General features: G+C 38.2%; 1 protein-coding gene across 1 annotated transcript in view; it reads right to left on the reverse strand.

Moving 5' to 3' along the window:
• CACNA2D1 (calcium voltage-gated channel auxiliary subunit alpha2delta 1) overlaps positions 1-18870 on the reverse strand; it is a 577268-nt gene that overhangs the window by 300173 nt on the left and 258225 nt on the right. Inside the window, 1 exon segment of the mRNA XM_042466637.1 lies at positions 11288-11332. Within this exon segment, the coding sequence (XP_042322571.1) occupies positions 11288-11332 (45 nt within the window).

Consider the following 18870-nt stretch of genomic DNA (forward strand, 5'->3'; position numbering starts at 1 on the left):
ACTAGAAGGGTTTTGAAACCAGAAGTGGAGATGGACATATTAAAATGTGCAAGAGTGGATAAGGAATAAAGCTGAATTGCAGCACAGCAGGGCTGGCTGCTACATCTGCCAAGGGAACTAAATTATGCAAACAGCCATATGTCAAACAGACAAGAATGTCATGGGTGTTGAGAACACCAGTCAAGCATATTGTGCAACATGTTAGACAACAAACTCTATATATTACACATTCATTCTGAATATGTTTTACTCTAAACTATATTACTCAAATTGTGGACATAGTCCTAGGGAGGGATGGGAGGTGAGCATGGAAACTCCCAAATGAAAGTATGACATTTCAGGAATGTAATCTAATGGTTTCTTTTAACATCAGTGAAAATATGTGAGAACGCAATACTCTCTCCTGTTCACTCAAGCCAAGGAGCAGAGTATCCAAGGTGCATTGAACCAACCAGGTTGACACCAAGAGATTCCCTGCTCCCCACTCCCCCATAGCAGAAATACAATAAAACCAAAGTTAATTACTAAAAATTAATTGCCCTTTCATGACATTCAAAACTTGCTGTGAAAGAAAGAGGGTTCACAGGATGTTTGGTGGCTGCTTGCTCTGATATCACTGGGGCAGTGAGTCCATCTGGGTTTTAATTCAAATTGTAAAGGAACAATTTCAGGGATAATATCCAACATTTTGGGGAGGACTTTTGAAGTTCAGACTGCTTTAGTTTAAACCATTCATTTAACAACAACTGTCAGTTAAAAAAATAAAATAAAAATTAGACAACCTCTTTCCTCTTTTACCAGAAAGATATTTGCAAAATGACTTGTGGAATGTCCCCAGTGACTAAATGTTCATCAAATACAGAATTCATTTCAAACTAAAGTTGTATGATAGTGCTCTTGCTGTATGTTACACGCTGTTTCACTGCAGACTTTTCAGGGTGTCCACATGACTACTTCTTTCTCTCACAAACCTCAATCAACACCAGGTAGACAAATGGCCAGCACATGCCTTGTGTTTGAATGGCATGCTCTTCTCTAAATAATAGTGGTTGATACTTAATGTACCATGCTTACTGATATTACCAGAGGCCATCAATAGGTCCCAGGCCCTGAGTTTTCAAGGCCAAAACCTGGGACTTAGTGATGACCCCCAGTAATATCAGTAAAAATAATAAATTAAATATCAACCACTATTGTTTTGTGCAGAGCATGTCATTCAAACACAAGGCATGTGCTGGTCATCTGACTGCCTTGACTGAGGTTTGTGAGAGAAAGGAGTAGCCATGTGGACACCATGAAAATCTACAGTGACGCAATCTGTAACATACAGCAAGAGCATGCTTGTACAAAAATTATTTTCAGGACAGTGCTCTCTCTCTGAGATTCCTACTTTCATCTTGAAGCCAAGAAAATAGGACTCAGGCCTGATATTCAAGACCAGTCCCTAAGATCAGGAAACTATAATTTTGATAACTGTAAAAACACCAAATTACAAACAGCTCTACTGGATTTTGAAAAGGCTTTGAGAATAAAAGTAAACAAGGAAAAGACAATGATGCTTGTTAAAAACATGACAAAGAAAGAAGAAGAAATGCTACAGAATAAATCAGGATATAAAATTGAGAAGAAAATCAGATATTTGGGCATTTGGATAACTAAATGGAATGTAGATTTATATGAAAATAACTATGAGTAGAAATAAATAAAAGAGGAACTAAATAAATGGACAAAAATAAATCTATCACTATTTGGAAGAATAGAGGCAATCAAAATGACCGTGCTTTCTAAGATGAACTTTTTGTTCCAAAACATACCAATAATTGTGAATGAAAAACCATTTCAAACTTGGCAGAAAAATTTGACAAAATTTATATAGTCAGGAAGGAAATCAAGAATAAAATGGAAGACTTTAATTGATAAGAAAGAAAACAGTGAATGCAACCTACCTGATTTGAGAATCTATTACCAGGCAAATCCTCTAAAGTGGATTACAGAATGGATTAACGTGGACAAGGAAAGAACTTTGGCCTTTGAAGGTTTCAATTTGTGATGTGGGTGGCACGCCTACATGTGGTATAAGAAAGCTAACATAGGCAGGTACAGACTGCCCAGAAGAGGCACCTCCTCGGCGCCTCTCTCTGCTGCACAGCTGCGCTGCAGCATACAAATTGCGTGGCACAGCCGCGCAGCAGAAAAGGAGCTCAAAAAAGCAGCTCCTTTTTGCTGTGCAGCTCCGTATGGAAGCTACCCAGCTGCGACGTAACGGTTACGCGCACCATGTGTAAGGCGCTGCGTAACAGTGGTGCATGCACGATGTGCTAGGGTTGTGGGCCGTGTGCACGCCCCCCCCCCCGAGGCAACCCTAGCACGTCGTGGATGCGCCGCAAAGGGCCTGTCTGGAGAGGGCCATATTTAAAGAGTTTGAAAATCATTCTATCAGAAGATCACTACTTAGAATCTGGATACAAGAAAAAGAAAAAAATTTATAGAAAATTGCCACTATGGGTGTCCACATAGGAAGCGTTCTTTGGAAGATGGCGTGAGGTATCAGAATGGCTCAGATACCAAGACATTTTGCATAGGTGAAGTAGAGGACAGTACAAAATGAAACCTTTAGAAGACCTGAAAGAATTAGATCCAAAAATCCATTGGTTCCCGTATAAACAACTGGCAGATAGATTTAAACCTTGGACAAAGGAATAAGATGTAATGGCCCAAAATTGATATCACAATTCTATACTGTATTGTTGAAAAAAGAATTAGAACAGGATATCATCAAATAGACAACGATTAAGTGGGCAACAGACATTGCCAGAGATATTGATCTAGAAAGTTTGGAATGAACAAGAAGAAGAACGCAAAGATTTACCAGATGCCAGGGTTTAAAAGAAAATTATTTCAAAATGGAACACTGCTGGCACTTAACACCAATAAAATTGGCAAAAATCTATAAAACAAGTACAGTCGGCCCTTCTTATACACGGATTTGTTATACATGGATTCAAGCATACGTGGTTTGAAAATGTTCCAAAAAAGTATAAATTTCAAATATCAAACCTTGATTTTCCATTTTTTATAAGGGACCCCATTTTGCTATGTCATTATATTTAATGGGACTTGAGCATACATGGATTTTGTTATACACGGGGGATCTTGGAACCAAACTCCAGCGTATAACAAGGGTCCACTGTACTAACAAATGATGGAAAAGCAACCATGTCATTGGAGGGTGGTACCACATGTGGTGGAATTGTACCGTAAGTAGGTCCTATTGGAAAAACATACATTCAGCAGTATGTGAGATTCTCAAAATAAATTTTAACCTGCTACCTGAAATATATCTATTAAATATGGTAAACAAGACATCAAAAGATATAGAAAAGAACTGTGGTAGACTACTGTTATATATGATAAAGGCTATGAGACTAGTATTAACCAAAATTGGAAAACAACAGAGATACCCTCAATTAAAGAATGGTTTTGGAAAATATCAGATATGATGAGCATGGATGTAATAACTGCTAGATTTTTAAAAAATACACAAGAGGAAGGACAAATCTGGGCCCCAATATGGTTATACTGTAAGAAGGAAAGTTTAAATTTATAAAGATATTATATATATATATATTTTAAAAAGTTTGGATATTGTCATCAAAAATAATAAATTTTGTTGGTTTAACAAACAGAGGAACTGGAAAAATATTGTACTTGATGTGAAGACAGTAAGATTTAATTGATAAAAGTTTTACACAAACTGGATAAACATGGAAGGTTAGCTGTAAATATGTATATTTGAAAAGTATGTTTCACAACTATTTTGATATTGTTTAATATATTTAGTGTATTATATAGCAGTTAAAAATAACTGTAAAAAGACCTTCTGAGAGCAACAAAAGTTAAACTAGAAGAGGCACAAGTGAGTATCATGCCAGGAAGATTTTCAACACTTCCTTAGTGTTGAAAATCACCAGTCCAGTCACCAAGCTCCCTAGGAAGAATATTTTACAAAAAGGTTACCACGAAAGAAAAAAACTCTGGTGATAAGGTTGTCATACTCCTGGTTTTGCCAGTTTCTACCCATATTCCATACATGGCACTCTGTACCAATTTGGACTATCATCTGGCTGAGATTCCAATATTTCCTTTTTAAAAAGTAAGTCACTGTCCTTGTAGAAGTTGGGATATGTGGCAAAATGTGGAAGAACTCTTCTATTAAATTGTTTTCCAAGAAGCAAGTCTGCTCCTGACTTTCAAGCATCCAAGGAGCAAGGGAAAACTGCACTGGGGTGCAATTAGTTACATGCAAGAAGCAAAAGAGAAAGGCACTGCTAGAATGCAAAGTGAAGTGAGAGAGGAAGTAGGATGGAACATGAATAGCAAGAATCAAGGGAACAGCTGGACTGCAAGTTAGGACGGAGGGAATAGAAGGGGTAGGAGAGAAGTAGTGAAAGCGGCAGAAAACAAAAAGGGCTTTAAGGAAGATTTAATGAGAGGTGGTCATAGATATATAAATTTGGATCTCTCCTTTTCTTATAGGTGTTAGAAGAAGTGGAATAAGGCAACCCTATCTGCTCATCACAACAAAGCGTCACCTGAATGTATCACTACCCAGGCTAAGGCTGCTTTTACAGTACAACAAAGTTCAGTCTGTTTCCAAGGCAATATTCATTCCCTTTCTTGATTCATTCCAGAGAATAATTTTTATGTAGTGCTCATCCAGCTTCTTAAGCAAACAGGGATAAATAGGGGTAATAGTTCAGGCTGTTTAGCTGAGAAATCTTACTTGTTTTGTTTCTTAAAAGCTGGTGACGTGTCTGTTAGCATAGAGGCAGCCACACACATACACTAATAGAGAAGCATCTTTAAGAGGTCTGTCAGACTTTAAATCATACTGAATTTTTCCTTTTAAAAAATTCTAGAGAACTCCTGCAAAAAAACCTCACAATAGCCTTAGGGTTTTAAATATTTCAGGAAGTGACCAACTGCAGAGAGTTCAAAATAGTAACTTTAATTGGTGTTCCATTTGACACCATTACTTGTAAAGCTATGTTCTTACTTACTGATCGACCAGGGCCTTTGCTGACTGACAGCTGCTAAGAAACCAAACACTAATGATGCTTGTTGATATTTTGGGCCATTCTGGTGTCAACAGTGATGGTTCATGGCTAGCTGCTAGAATAACAATATAGTTTGGGGCTAATCATTATATTTTACAAATATCTGTTAAAACAAGGGAATCATAGACGCTATAACCCTGTTGGCATGTATGATGCCAGTGGTGTAGGTGGTGATGGCTGGAAGAGAAGGAGTGCACTACTCATGAAAAAAAAATAAGAAAGTAGGTTAGAAAGATTAGATAGATAGTAGATAGATAGATAGATAGATAGATAGATAGATAGATAGATAGATAGATAGGCGGGGTACAAACCGCCGCTTTGCGGCGCTCCCCCGCCGCCGCCATTTGCTCCGCGCGGGAGCCGCAGCAGCCAAACTGCGCGACTCCCACGTGGAGCAAAAAAGAAGCTCCATTTCGGAGCTTCTTTCTGCGGCGCCTCTATGACGTCGCGAGGCGCCGCAGGCGCATTCACGACGTCATAGGCGCCGCGACACGTCTGGACGCTATGCATCCAGTACGTAAAGATGGCGGCGCCCATGTGGAAGGGGCGTCGCCATCTTGTACGTACTGTATACGTACTAGGGTTAGAGGGGTGCGGAAGCACCGCCCCTTCCTAACCCTAGTACGTATACAGTACGTACTATATGGAGGTGTGTATCCCGCCATAGATAGATAGATAGATAGTGGCTCCATGGAACTGGCAGATTTCATTTGCCTTCCTTTACTACAGCTGAATGACCATGGGAAACATGCAGCCTAGGGAGGTAAATCTTTGTAAATGCTGTTCTTGAAGTTCCAGAATAAATAATTTGACCATTTTTTTCCTTTGCTGCTAGAAAGTCATCCAAAACTGCGCAGCCTTATTCTATGCAATAAAAAGCATGTTACAGTCAGCCCTTCTTATACACTGATTTTTTATACACGGATTCAAGCATATCCGGTTTGAAAATGTTCCAAAAAAGTATACATTTCAAATATCAAACCTTGATTTTCCATTTTTATAAGGGACACCATTTTGCTATGTCATTATATTTAATGGGACTTGAGCATACACAGATTTTGCTATCCATGGGGGATCTTGGAACCACACCCCAGCGTATAACAAGGGTCCACTGTATTTTTACAGAGTAAACAGCATTTGTGTGCTGAAAACTAGATTCCCATGAAGAAAACAACATTTCTGCACATAAAACAAAGTTCCAGGCATTCTTGCACAGATAATAGCATTTTCTGCATAGATATGTCATTTTCTTTGCAGAAATCTTGTTTTATGCACAGAAAAAGGTGTTTTCTATCAGGAAAAGAAAAGGTGTTTTCTATCTTCTCTCTCCAGAAATTTTACCACCTCTAGGGAAAATACTGTTTTATGCACAAAAATACTTATTTTCTCAACAGAAAATGCTGTTTTCTGTAGTGGAAAATAAAACACCTGCATTATTCATACAGAATAACTTCTAAGCTGCAAATATTTATACCCATCAAGGATTCTCCTCCTCATGGTTTCCCTTCATTTGAGAAATCCACTTTTCATATTTTTCAATATTCATTTCACCCTAGACCAGCCACTTGCACAGTTCAGCAACAAGAGCCCAGCGATAACATACAAAATAGATAACATCTACAGTATTTTGAACAAGTAACCTTTCTTGATCTTAGAATCTGAACGTGGTCTTTCAATGCAAGGTGGAGACACTTTATTTAGAATATATGGAATTCCATTTTGTCCATAGGAATATGGATTTGTCTATTTATTGCGTCTGAAGGCCAAACTAAAGTAGTTATTTGTGAATGGGTTAATAAATGAAGTCAGAAATCCTGAATAAGACTGATACAGCCTAATACTACTACTACTACTAATAATAATAATAATAATAATACTTTATTTACTGTATATCCCGCCTCTCTGTCAATGACAATCGAGATGGCTTACAAGTTAAAAATTAAATGTAATCCCATGTCCCAATATCCCACCCTCCCCTAAAACATTAATTAAACAATTAATGACTTAAAATCATACATTAAAATAACAAATCAAGCGAATAAGTTATAAAGGATTCAGAGGGGTGGTAAGTTCAGATTGGTGGCCAGGTTTTCTATTCCTTTTTGTAGCTGTCTAAGCTGGTAATATGACAGATCTCTTCCAGCAGGCTGTTCCATAATCTGGGAGCAGTTGACGAAAAGGCCCTCTGTGTGGTTGCAGTCAGCCTAGTGTTTATAGGCTGCAATAAATTTCACCCAGAGGATCTGAGTACACGGAGTGGATTATATGGAACTAGGTGGTCCTGAAGATAGGATGGACCCAAGCCATTTAGGACTTTAAAGGTCATGACCAACACCTTGTACTATACCCGGAAACCAACGGGCAGCCAGTGGAGTGATTTCAAGACAGGTGTTATATGATCGCTTCTGGTTCTACCAGTAACCAACCTGGCTGCCATGTTTTGAACTAATTGAAGTTTCCAAACTGAGCACAAGGGTAGCCCCACATAGAGCACATTGCAGATGTTGAGTCGTGAGGTTACCAGCGCATATACCACAGTTTCAAGGTTCCCCACTTCCAGGAAAGGATGTAGCTGGCGTATCAGCCAAAGATGATAACAAGCACTTCAAACCGTTGCATTTACCTGATTTGTGATCTGGAGCGACGAGTCTAGGAGCACCCCCAGACTGTAAACACAGTCCTTTCAGGAGAGTGTGACCTCATCTAGGGCCAGTGGTTATATCATAAGGGACCCCTACTGTGAGTACCTCTGTTTTGTCTGGATTCAGTTTTATTCTGTTTTTCTTCATCCAGTCCATTACTGCTTTAAGACATTCACTGAGAGGAGAGATGCCATCTGTAGTCAGAGCTGTAGACCAAGACATGGAGAAATATGTCTGGGTGTCATCAGTGTACTGATAACACCCTGCCTCATGTCTCTGAATGATCTCTCCCAACAGCTTCATATGTATATTGAATAGCATTGGGGACAGGATGGTGCCTTGAGGGACGCCAGAATTAAGCTCCTTTTTTTTTTTTTTTTTTTTTTTTTGCAGAGCAACAGTCCCTGAGTATCACTCCCTGGAATCTGCCCAAGAAGAAGGAGCAGAACCATTGCAATGCAATGCCTACAATTCCTAACTCTCTCAGACACTCCAAGAAGATGTCAAGATCAATTGTGTCAAAGGCCACTGAGAGATCTAATAGCACCAACAGGGTCACACTTCCCCTGTTGATGCCCAGACGAAGGTCATCAGATAAGGCAACCAACTCCACACACTCTCCTAAAGTCGGTTTGAAATGAATCTAGATAATCAGTTTCATCCAAGATGACTTGGAGCTGAAGGGCAACAGCCCTCTCAATTACTTTGCTTAGAATTTGTACATGGGATAATGGCCTATAGTTGTTCATATCCAGAGGATCCAGGGACCCTGTAATATGTGTATTATAGCTATAACAATTATAACATAACTGTGGCCAATCCCCTGCCCATTGCAGGAGTGTGGCCCCCTCTGATCTGAGGATCCATGTGCAGATGGAGATGCGTAGATAGCTCTCAACAGTCCTTTAATGACATAAGTCATCAGATTAGAAACTCAAAACACGCAGTGGTGTAAGACACATTTTTGGAGGAAAAACTATTTTCATTCAAAGTGCTTTACTACTGTTACTGCTATAAACAGGTGGTAGTGTAGCTGGGAAGTGCTGAATGCAAAATGAAAAGTTAGAGTGCTGTTAATAAAGTGGTTGACTATGGACACTTTTTTTACTGTGCAAAAACTTCGATGCATCTTCATCTTACTTAAATTTCTATATCCCATATATAAAACTCAGAAAGATCTGTTTGACATGATCAATGCACCCCCTTTAATTATCCTACAGCTGCAGTGTCAAGTGCAACAGTGAGGCTATCAATCTTAAATCACATTTTATTACTAAGTGCAAATGAAGCAAGTTGATCTGATTAATGCATTTATAGAAATTTTGCTGTTATGTTATATATTGCACCGACAAGGTTCATTTCAAAATAGCAAGCTGTTCTTTTCTACCTGAACTAGAACAGAACTTCCTTTTTTCCTCCACAGTCAAGGTTTCAAATTCTAAATAAGTAACCCCACAGCCTCAAGCAAGTAAACAAACAACTCACAGTCTTTTTGTGTCCTGCACTCTTGGACTTTGAGGTAAAATGATGGTTTCCACTTCTTTTTTTTTAAGTAGTTTTTTTTTAAACTACAGCCAGTTTTTAATTGCTTATAAGTGCCCCTGGATTCTATGCAAGACAAATGTGGGATATAAATTTAAATAAATTAATAAAATAGACAAAACCTAGAAATTGCAGCACTGTCTTAAACTACATGTGTTGGATTTCCTTGCCCAACTTGAGTGGCTAATATGAACAGAGGGGAAATCACACAGAACTGGGGGGAAACAAATTGCAACTTCATTCCTTGTAACTATACTTGCCCCTCCACATTCACTAGGGTTAGGGGCACAGACCCCCCCATGAATGTGGAAAAAATGCAAACAACAAAAACACTATGTTTTTACCTGAGAGAACACCTCTCTAGGAATCTCTAGCTCCTCCAGGGCAACTCTGTGGTCAACATTTGCCAGACATTGATTATAGAATTGTACTGGAGGAGCTACAAATGCCTAGTGGAGTGTTCTCTCTAGGAACCTCTAGGTTCTTCAGTGTGACCTTTGGTTTAAGATGACCACAGAGTTGTGCTAAAGGACCTAGAGATTTCTAGAGAGAACAGATTAATAAAATCTATGAATAATCAAATCCGCAAAAGTAAAAGCTGCGAATGTGGAGGGATGAATGTATAAAATCTTCACCAAGGATGAGACAATAGAGCCAGGCATGATATAAGACACCTGTTAACCAATAATCCCAGCCTCTTGCAGTAACTATGTGGAATCCACATGGCTGTTCATCACTGTGTGGTTTCTAGACCAATTGGAGGGTTAGGCAGGTCTCAACAGGCCATAAATTAGGCCTTTCTCTGTTAGCCTACCCTCACCAAGGTCTGTTAAAAAGGACATTTCCAGCAGAAGAGGAAAATGGGTATGCTGACCCATTCTCCTGCAGAATTGGATCTTGTTCCATACCATACTGTTTTACCACAAAGTTGTGATAGAAGTCAGCATTAATAAAATCGACAACATAACCACATGGACTAGACTTTCATAATCTATTATAGGATGGATAGGGAGACAGCCAAAGCTCAAACACTGAAACTATGCTAGAGGAGTTTCTTAAATAATTCCTAGGAGAATAAGATTAATGGCAGGTATCTGGTACTCAGATGCTCTCAGACCAGCAAACCATCCACATTATAGCTAATGAAACCCAGTGAAATTTTCCAGCTTCATTTATAAGAAACATCAGAATTCATCAAACACTTAAATTAAAATCTGCTGTGAGGGCACCATGGGTTAGGTTAAATATGCATCTAAATATGACTTATCTGTGCTGCATCTAAATATGGCTTATTTGTGCCTTATCTCTATCCACTACACTTGTTCTAGGGGGAGGTTATATCTTTTAAGACAGATGCTAACCACAGAGGATTCAATTTTGGTTCAAAACACATTGCAGAAATAATCCAGTTTGAGATTGCTTTAAACTGCTATGGCTCAGTACTACAGAATGCTGGGAATCATAGTTTATTGTGACACGACAGGTATACATAAACTACTGCTAAGTTTTTCAGATAGGCTCAGTTTGTACATTTCTTCAGTCCTTCTCTTTAGGCCTAGTTCACATCAGAAGCTGTGATGGAGCGAGAGAAGTTTCTACCAATATAATTCCCAGCTGACTGTATAAATTTGATAGCGGCTGACAACGTGGTTTCTTTACTGCACAAATATTTTAATCTGCAACCATTCTCTGAAAATCTAGCTTTCCACAAGTCTACCGAAGGGAATAAATCAAAGAACGCATCAAAGGTCTCTAAAACTCTACTGGCGGCTATTTGTACCATTTTGTGTTTGTATTTGATAAACAGATCTTTAGAAACTCACTTTTTTTAAAAAAAAATATGATACTTTAACAAGTTTACAGCTCCAGAGACTTTTTATTCAAAGAGAATGCAAATATGGGCAGCCAAAACTACTGTACAGTGAAAGCCTTGGTCCTTTAAGGGACATGAAAAAGGTTGCATATAATCTGATAACATTTACTTACCTCATTGAGGTCATCTTTTGCATTGTAGTAGACAATATCGTTGGTCTGTACAAAAGAGAAATAACAAATGGGGTTAATTTCAAAAAGTAAAACAGAAAAAGACACATAGATGCCTTTCTTTTTGAAAGTTGTTATTCACTGTACTTATCATTTGCAACCTGAAGATGACTACAGGAATCTAAACTGATGTTTTCTGGAAGTTTTTCTATCAATGGTATTAGTTGTTGTTGTTATTGTATTGCTCAATGTATGTTATCACTTATAATGTTCTTTTCATTATTCGTGTTTGTTATTCTTATGGTTTTTATTTATTTTTTGTAGATACCTTTGCTATTCTGATTTTGACAGAACTTTGTATTCATTATTATTCCTGTCACTTGTATATCAGGTTTTTTGGGGGGTTTGGGGGGGGGGGGGGGTGTTCTTGTCCTGGTTCATTTCTCTCCATAAATATTTTGATTATATAATATATACACATCTACCATCCCTTTTGTTTATGGGTTTGGGGGCCTTTGGTGCTAGGTATATATTGCAATTCACTGCACTTAAACAAGTGCCTATTAATTTCTATGTAAAAAAACTGCCTGTAAATATCAGTCATGAATATACTATTCACACAGATTTCCTGAAATCCTCTTATTAACTTTTCCACAGTAAGTGTGACAGTACATTACACTTGATGCTAAGAAGACAAAGAATGAAAAAGAAATACTTTTTTAAAAAAAATATGAATTTACAAAGATGTTTGGAAGAGAAAGATTAGGAGGAAAAATATTCATGAGCATTTATCCTACAAGTAGTGGAAACAGAAGGATAATCCAGTTGTTTGACTGGATATCATACTGCAGCAAAATGAAATGTTCCATTAACAGTATAAACTTGTGCATGTCTAATCAGAACATAAGCTGCACTGAGTTGTGAAATATTCTCCTGGATTGCAGACTAAAAAGCCAGAAGATCTACTAATATAAGGAAGGCACTGTCCAAATCCAGTATGTCCCACAGCTGCCATTTTCATCCTTTTTTAGTGCCATAAGGCTCCCACATGTGCAGGAATACATGAAAAATACTGTGAGAAAGAAGAGTAACTCCAATGATGTGCTTCCCACAACATGCCTCTGAACCATATCTTAGCTCAAAATGTATGTTTTTGGATTATAATAATAGGTTTTTTTAAGTATTGCAGCAAAAAAAAATATACCATAGCTTATACCTAGAATATTTCCTTATGATTTGCTCACATGTTACCCACTCATTGTTTGATGATTATGATTCATTCAATTATAATTTTCAGATTTGAACTAAACCTCGCAGTTCAAAGACCATAAACACAACATTTTAAAAAGTATTTAAATTTTAAAACTGTTGACATAAAGAAAAAAATGTAAGAGAAAGCAAGGCAGAAGGTAGAATATCATACCTTTTATAAGGCAGTATTTTCTCCCTCACAGTAATACTATGGATGAGGGTCATTACAAAAGAAGGAGAGAGTGATACTTAATATCTGTCTTATTTTCCCCATTGCCCTGACATCCCAGGGAAATTGGAGAGTGAACTATGAAACTTTTCCTTGCTCTTATATAATGCCAGGTCAGTTAAAAACAAAGTAAATATAAGCTATGGCCTCCTTACAGATGAGGAGGCTGATCTTTACAGAAATTTGGCTATGAGAAAATAATGGTATCTAATGGTATCTGGGTGAAGATAATATCTTTTCAGAAGGTAATGGTACAACATGGGCCCAAGTTCTCCCAGCATGATACTGTGTAAGTGTGAGCAGGTAAGGGAAACTGGGTGGGGAGCTGTGGTCTATCAAAACCATATTAATCAGACCAGACTACCTACCTATTAAGGAGCTGAATTGCACTGAGTGTAGTATGAAAACCAAGGATAGAATAAATGCTGTTAGTGTACTGGCCAATGCACTGTCTATTAGGCTCTTTGGCTGAGATCACAGAACTGGTCTCAAAGCTGGTGCTTGAGTCAACCAGACTTTTAGATCCATTTGAGACATTCAATTTGAGACCAGTCTGACAAGCACAGCTAAGGAGTTCATGGCATCCATGACAAACATGGACCTGTCCCTACAGGACTTAGGCCCCACACATTCAGCAGATCACACACATTTGTGTTTTTTGCAGTTTTGAGCAGATGGATTGGTGGATGAAGGTGATTAACACATCTTCATTGTCATGGACAGATACTTTTCCAGTCAGTATCACAGCTACTATCAGCCCTGCAAGAATGGTGGTCCTATTAAGATGGTCATCCCCTGGAGGCTAATGGATCCTTTTAGATTCCAGAAAGCTTTAAAAGGCTGTATAGCTGGTATCACTGACCATCTTTTTTAAGCACTGGTCAATAGATGGATCATGTCCTGACTAGGACTGAAAACACAATCACTCCTAAACATCTCCTCTACTAATTAGACTCCTTGGTATACAGAAGACCATAGGGAGCTGAAGCAGAAAGGATGACAACAGGCATGCAGATGGTTGGAAAATCAACTTACACCCCACAAGGCACCACATTGAGAATGTTTTCATTTCTTCAGACTGGCAATATGTGTAGTGAAGAAAGCCTTCTCTGCACATATTGTGTCTGCAAATTTGAATCCAACTGAATTATTCAGGTAGTAAGGGGTCTAACTCAGGCATCTTCCCCAGCTTGCCAAGAAGCAATGAACCATCATTTCACACTATCATTTTAGCAGATGCTAACAATGGAGGTTTCCAGCAACTCCCTGAGCAGGATTGCACTGGATCAATTTCAGTTGGTAAGTACCACATATATGGAGAAGCTGCTAGAATGAGCAAGGACAACAACTTGACCTCTTTATCCCTTTCTTGAGGGCAGCTACATGGCCAAAAGGTTCCATCAGAAATGCAGTTAGATCTCACTTACAATATATTTATAATGCATGTCTCAGGAAGTGAGGTTTTCCATCTTGTTTAAAGAAGAAGCATTACAACTGCTACTTCAAAAACCCTCCCTGGACCCCTGGGCTATAACAATTATACATCAGTAATCGTGATTCTGGACAAGTTGATTGAGAGGACAACTACATGGGCCAAAGGACCTATCAGTATGCTGGTGACATCCAAATATCCTTCTTCATGCCTTCAAAAATTGCATCAGCTAAGGATAAGGTGTCTCCTCTGAATGATTACTTGGAGGAAGTAATGGTCAGATGAGGAAAAACAAACAAGCTGATTCCAGACAAGAAAGAGGTGCTCACGGTCAATAATCCTAAAATGGGTTTGGAGGTGTCTCAACCTAGACAGGGTTATATTCCTTCTTTTAAAAAAATGGTGTCCACAGCTTGGGGGTGCTTCTGGACCTATCATTCCAAATGACAACCCACATACAGAAGTACCTACTATTAGCTTTAACTGTTAGACCAGCTGCACCTTTTACTAGAGTTGAAAAATCTAAAGATGTACAGAGCTGGCAAACTCAAGGCAACATTGCTGCTATGCCCTCTACATTGGGCTATGCCTATACCATGTTTGGGAACTTTATTAGTTCAAACATAGCAGCCACATTAATTACTGGTACATCTACGAATAATAATATTAAACCAATATTAAAATAACTTCACTGGCTGCCAATTAGTTTTCATGCAAGATCCAAAGCATTGGCTGTTACCTTTACAGCCCTACCTTTCAGCCTGGTTACTTTTGAGGCTGCCTTCTCCAGTATACTCCAACCCATACACTCAGGTCTCTGCAGGACATTTACTTTAGTCAGTCCAAACAAGGTTAACAATTGCTATCCAGAGGACATTTTCTTTGGCTGCCCCAGATTGTGGAATTACCTGCCAGAGATTCATCAACTAGACTCACTTTCTAAGTTTAAAACAACTGTAAAGGCCAGTATGGCAGGTTACCAACATTATTTTTAAATCAATGAAATGTAAAATATTATTTATTGTTTTATATGAATTGGTCTTATATGCTGGTATTATTTGATTAATTTGTTGTTCTCTGCCTTGATCCATAGGATGAGGCATGTAAGCAATTGTTGTTGTCAAGACAGACAGATAAATGTGCATCATTAATTGAGAGGCTGTTACCAGTCTAGACAAATATTTTTTCAACAAATTGGCATCTTTTGGGAGCTAATAAGACCTTATATTTTCCCTTCAGTTGGTAATATGACTTGGAAGGATGATTTAGCCCTGATTCCTAAAATCTACATAAGACTCTCAAAAGGTCTGTTTTTCATGTAACATTGGGCTTGAACAGAAAGGCCAAAATAAAGCTGCTTTGGGTCACTTTGAAGGTATGCTGTTAAAATCATGCCTGCGTCCTAAGAGTCCAAAAGCTGTGCCAAAGCCACGCTCAAGTCTTAAGGACTGGAGCGCAGATTTGGCACAACTTCTGGCCTCTTAACATGCAAGTGTCATTTAAACAACATACCTCTAAAGTGACCTGGAGTATTTTGGCATGTCTGGGCCCATTCTTTGTCAAACCACACTGTTTTCCCCACAGTATTTGTTGTCTAGTAGTAACAGTATTTGGTGAGAGCTTAGATCTCTTTAAACATCTGGCACAAGATAATTATGGCCTTCTCCAGATGGGCCGTTTTGTACGTACTCCGTACGTACTAGAGTTGCCTGGGGGTGTCTCTTTTAGACGCCCCCAACCCTAGTACGTACAGAGTACGTACAAAATGGTGGTGCCCTGTCCACATGGGCGCCACCATTATAACGTCACAGCCTCGCCGCCTCCAAACGGAGCGGCGTGGATGTGATGTCCTGGTGCCGTGGAAGGGTACCTGTGGGGCCCTTTCCGCAGTGCCGGAAGGAGCTCCAATTTGGAACTCCTTCCTGGATTTGTGTTGCTGGTGCAGACTTTACATGGCTGCGCCAGTGACACAAAGGAGAAAGGGGCCGAGTGGCCCCTTTCTCCCTTTCCCCACCGCTGTTGGGGTGTCCTTGGGGCTTGAAGCCCCAAGGACACCCCTTTCTAGGCTGAGAGGAAGTGCCCCAAAGTTTTGGTCTGTAAACCGCCTATGTTACTTCCTTGTCCAACTGTATAGCAAAGAAAGCAGCATCTATCGGTCTCTCCTCATCTCTTCTTTCATGTCTGGGCTCGGATATTGCTCCTAAGTCTGTTAAACTAAGGCTATTGGAGATTCACATGCTTACGTTTCTTGTTCTCCCAGTATGGTGCACATACATTATGAGGACCTTTTCCATATTGCCAATTATTTGGTAAGTCTATCTCTAAGCTAGTATTGCCATTTTTTCTCTAAGGCAGGGTGCAATGTATATTCCATAGAACTACTTCATCGCAGATTTGCTGGTGTTCCTTAGGCCGAAAGAAGATGCCAATGTGATAACTTGGAAGTAGAGTCTATGATACATATTTTATTGCACTGCAGTCTTTATAATCAGATTCGACAAGCCAAAATCTATCCATTATTAACTAAGATAAAATAAAGGTCAGACTTTTTTATGCAAAATTCTTCCTGGAAGACAAATGCCCAAATGTCACCCTTGTAGTTGCCAAATTTCTTTCTGAGGCAGCTAGGTTTAAAACCTTCTATGTACAAAGGGACACTTAAAAGCTGAGCAACTTCTGTGATTCTTGTGTTAGTGTGAGGAAGTTTATTTTGGGGAATTTGATGAAATGCATATTTTGATTGAATGCTTAAACTTTGGGTCTATGGACTGTAATAAATTACGGCAATTAATTGAGCAAATTATGGTAATTCGTCTTAATTATTCCCAGTTCATATAAATATATACAAATACGTATACATATCCCCAATCACACACTTTATATTCTTTTTCAGTAGACTATTACAGAGTCAGGAATTTGAAGGATCTGAAATATAATTATTAACGCCTATGTTTTAAAGAAACGCTAAAAAGCACAGGCTATCATAGTGATGGTGACAAGTAATAAAATACAGTAGTCTCCCTTGTTTTGACTCTCATCATTTTATCACAATGTTTTTATTCATTTACCTGTCTTAGAAGAAGTGATTATCCATATATGAAAAATATATAAACTCAACAGATACAGTTGGTTATGTCACAATTCATTAAGCTTTTTTTTTTTCAGCTGTGATCTCCAAGTATCAGTTTTATCAGGAACAATGGGATTCTTTATAGTTTAAAAGAAAAATCTTATATGATATAATATCCCAAACAAAGTACATTTCTATCAAAATCCTCCTTTTCCATTATGGCTGGATTTACACCAAATCCAAGATGGTAAACCTGAGTTTATTGTTTGGTAGTGCAAGTACGTAGGTTCCTATCATCACTAGAAACCCAAGCTAATTGGCAGTGTGTCGATCACTCACTGTAGCCTGGTGGGGATCATACTCTAAGAAGCAATTTACAGCATAGCAAACGGATTAAAAGAAAGGATGACAGGAAAAGTTTTAATTTCCTTTTTATCATGCTGTGTTGTGCATCTGAAGCATTGGGCTAACATGCTCACATTAGCGATTGTTCAGGTTTAAAGCAATGTAGGATCCTTTTGAGCTTACAAATCATTTCTCCATCTTTGGGTGGTCACAGGAAGAGTAAAGGGGGTAAAAAATTGATGTGGCTTCAAAAAAAATAGAAACCTGATTTTTAGTTAAACCATTTCTAGTTTGGATCAATATTTCAAATTTAAATCAGATTCCAAAATATTTTAGAAAATTATACACACACACACACACACACACACACACATATATATATATATAATGTCCAGTCATAAGTATCATCTTTAATACTACCACTAATTATATAACCTCTTATTATATTCTGTCAAGAGGATAATGACAGTTAACAAAAACTAGATATAACATGATAAATCTTATACTGCAGATGGTGTACTCAATAGACATTCTCTCTTTCTCTCTGCCCAAGTATTTTATATTATTGATATGTTTTATTTTGTTTACATCATATCTAGGATGGGACAATGTTATAGTAGTCTGATGGACACCACCACCACCACAAACAACAACAACAACAAATAGAAAGATGGAGTAGCTGTGAACAAGAAAGGGAAGTTTGAATATGAATGCAAAGAATCTCACCGGCTTTTTTCTTCTTTTTCTTTCTTTTTTTGATGAACTGAAAAGTAATCTGAAACTAATTCAGAATAATTGTTTAGTGTCCATGGCTACCTTTACACTGTAGGATTAATGCAGTTTGACACCGCTATAACTGTCATAGCTCAATGCAATGGAATTCTGGGCTCTGTAGTTTTGTGTAATATTTAGCTGTCTCTGTCAGAGAGGTCTGGTGCCAAAACAAACTAGAAATCCCAGATTCCATAGGATATAATAAGACTCCTTGTTCACCTTGCATTAAGTTTGTATGGTGGCAGCAGCCTCAGTCTTTTCATGAAATCTACATCTCTGAATATGTATTAAGGTTACATTAAACAATAATGTCCTTCTATTTTAAAAAATGATTATTAAATAGGATCTTCCTCATTAGCAATTTAAACTGTAGCATACATCATTTAAATTGAGTCCTTCACAGAAGCAATTTAAATCATGCTTTAAATCAATCAATTTGATTTAAACCAAATCAACTCTGGTTGAAAACATATCAAAGATAAATG

The sequence above is a fragment of the Sceloporus undulatus genome, chromosome 5 (genome assembly GCF_019175285.1).
Source record: "Sceloporus undulatus isolate JIND9_A2432 ecotype Alabama chromosome 5, SceUnd_v1.1, whole genome shotgun sequence".
In the NCBI taxonomy this organism is placed as follows: Eukaryota; Metazoa; Chordata; class Lepidosauria; order Squamata; family Phrynosomatidae; genus Sceloporus; species Sceloporus undulatus.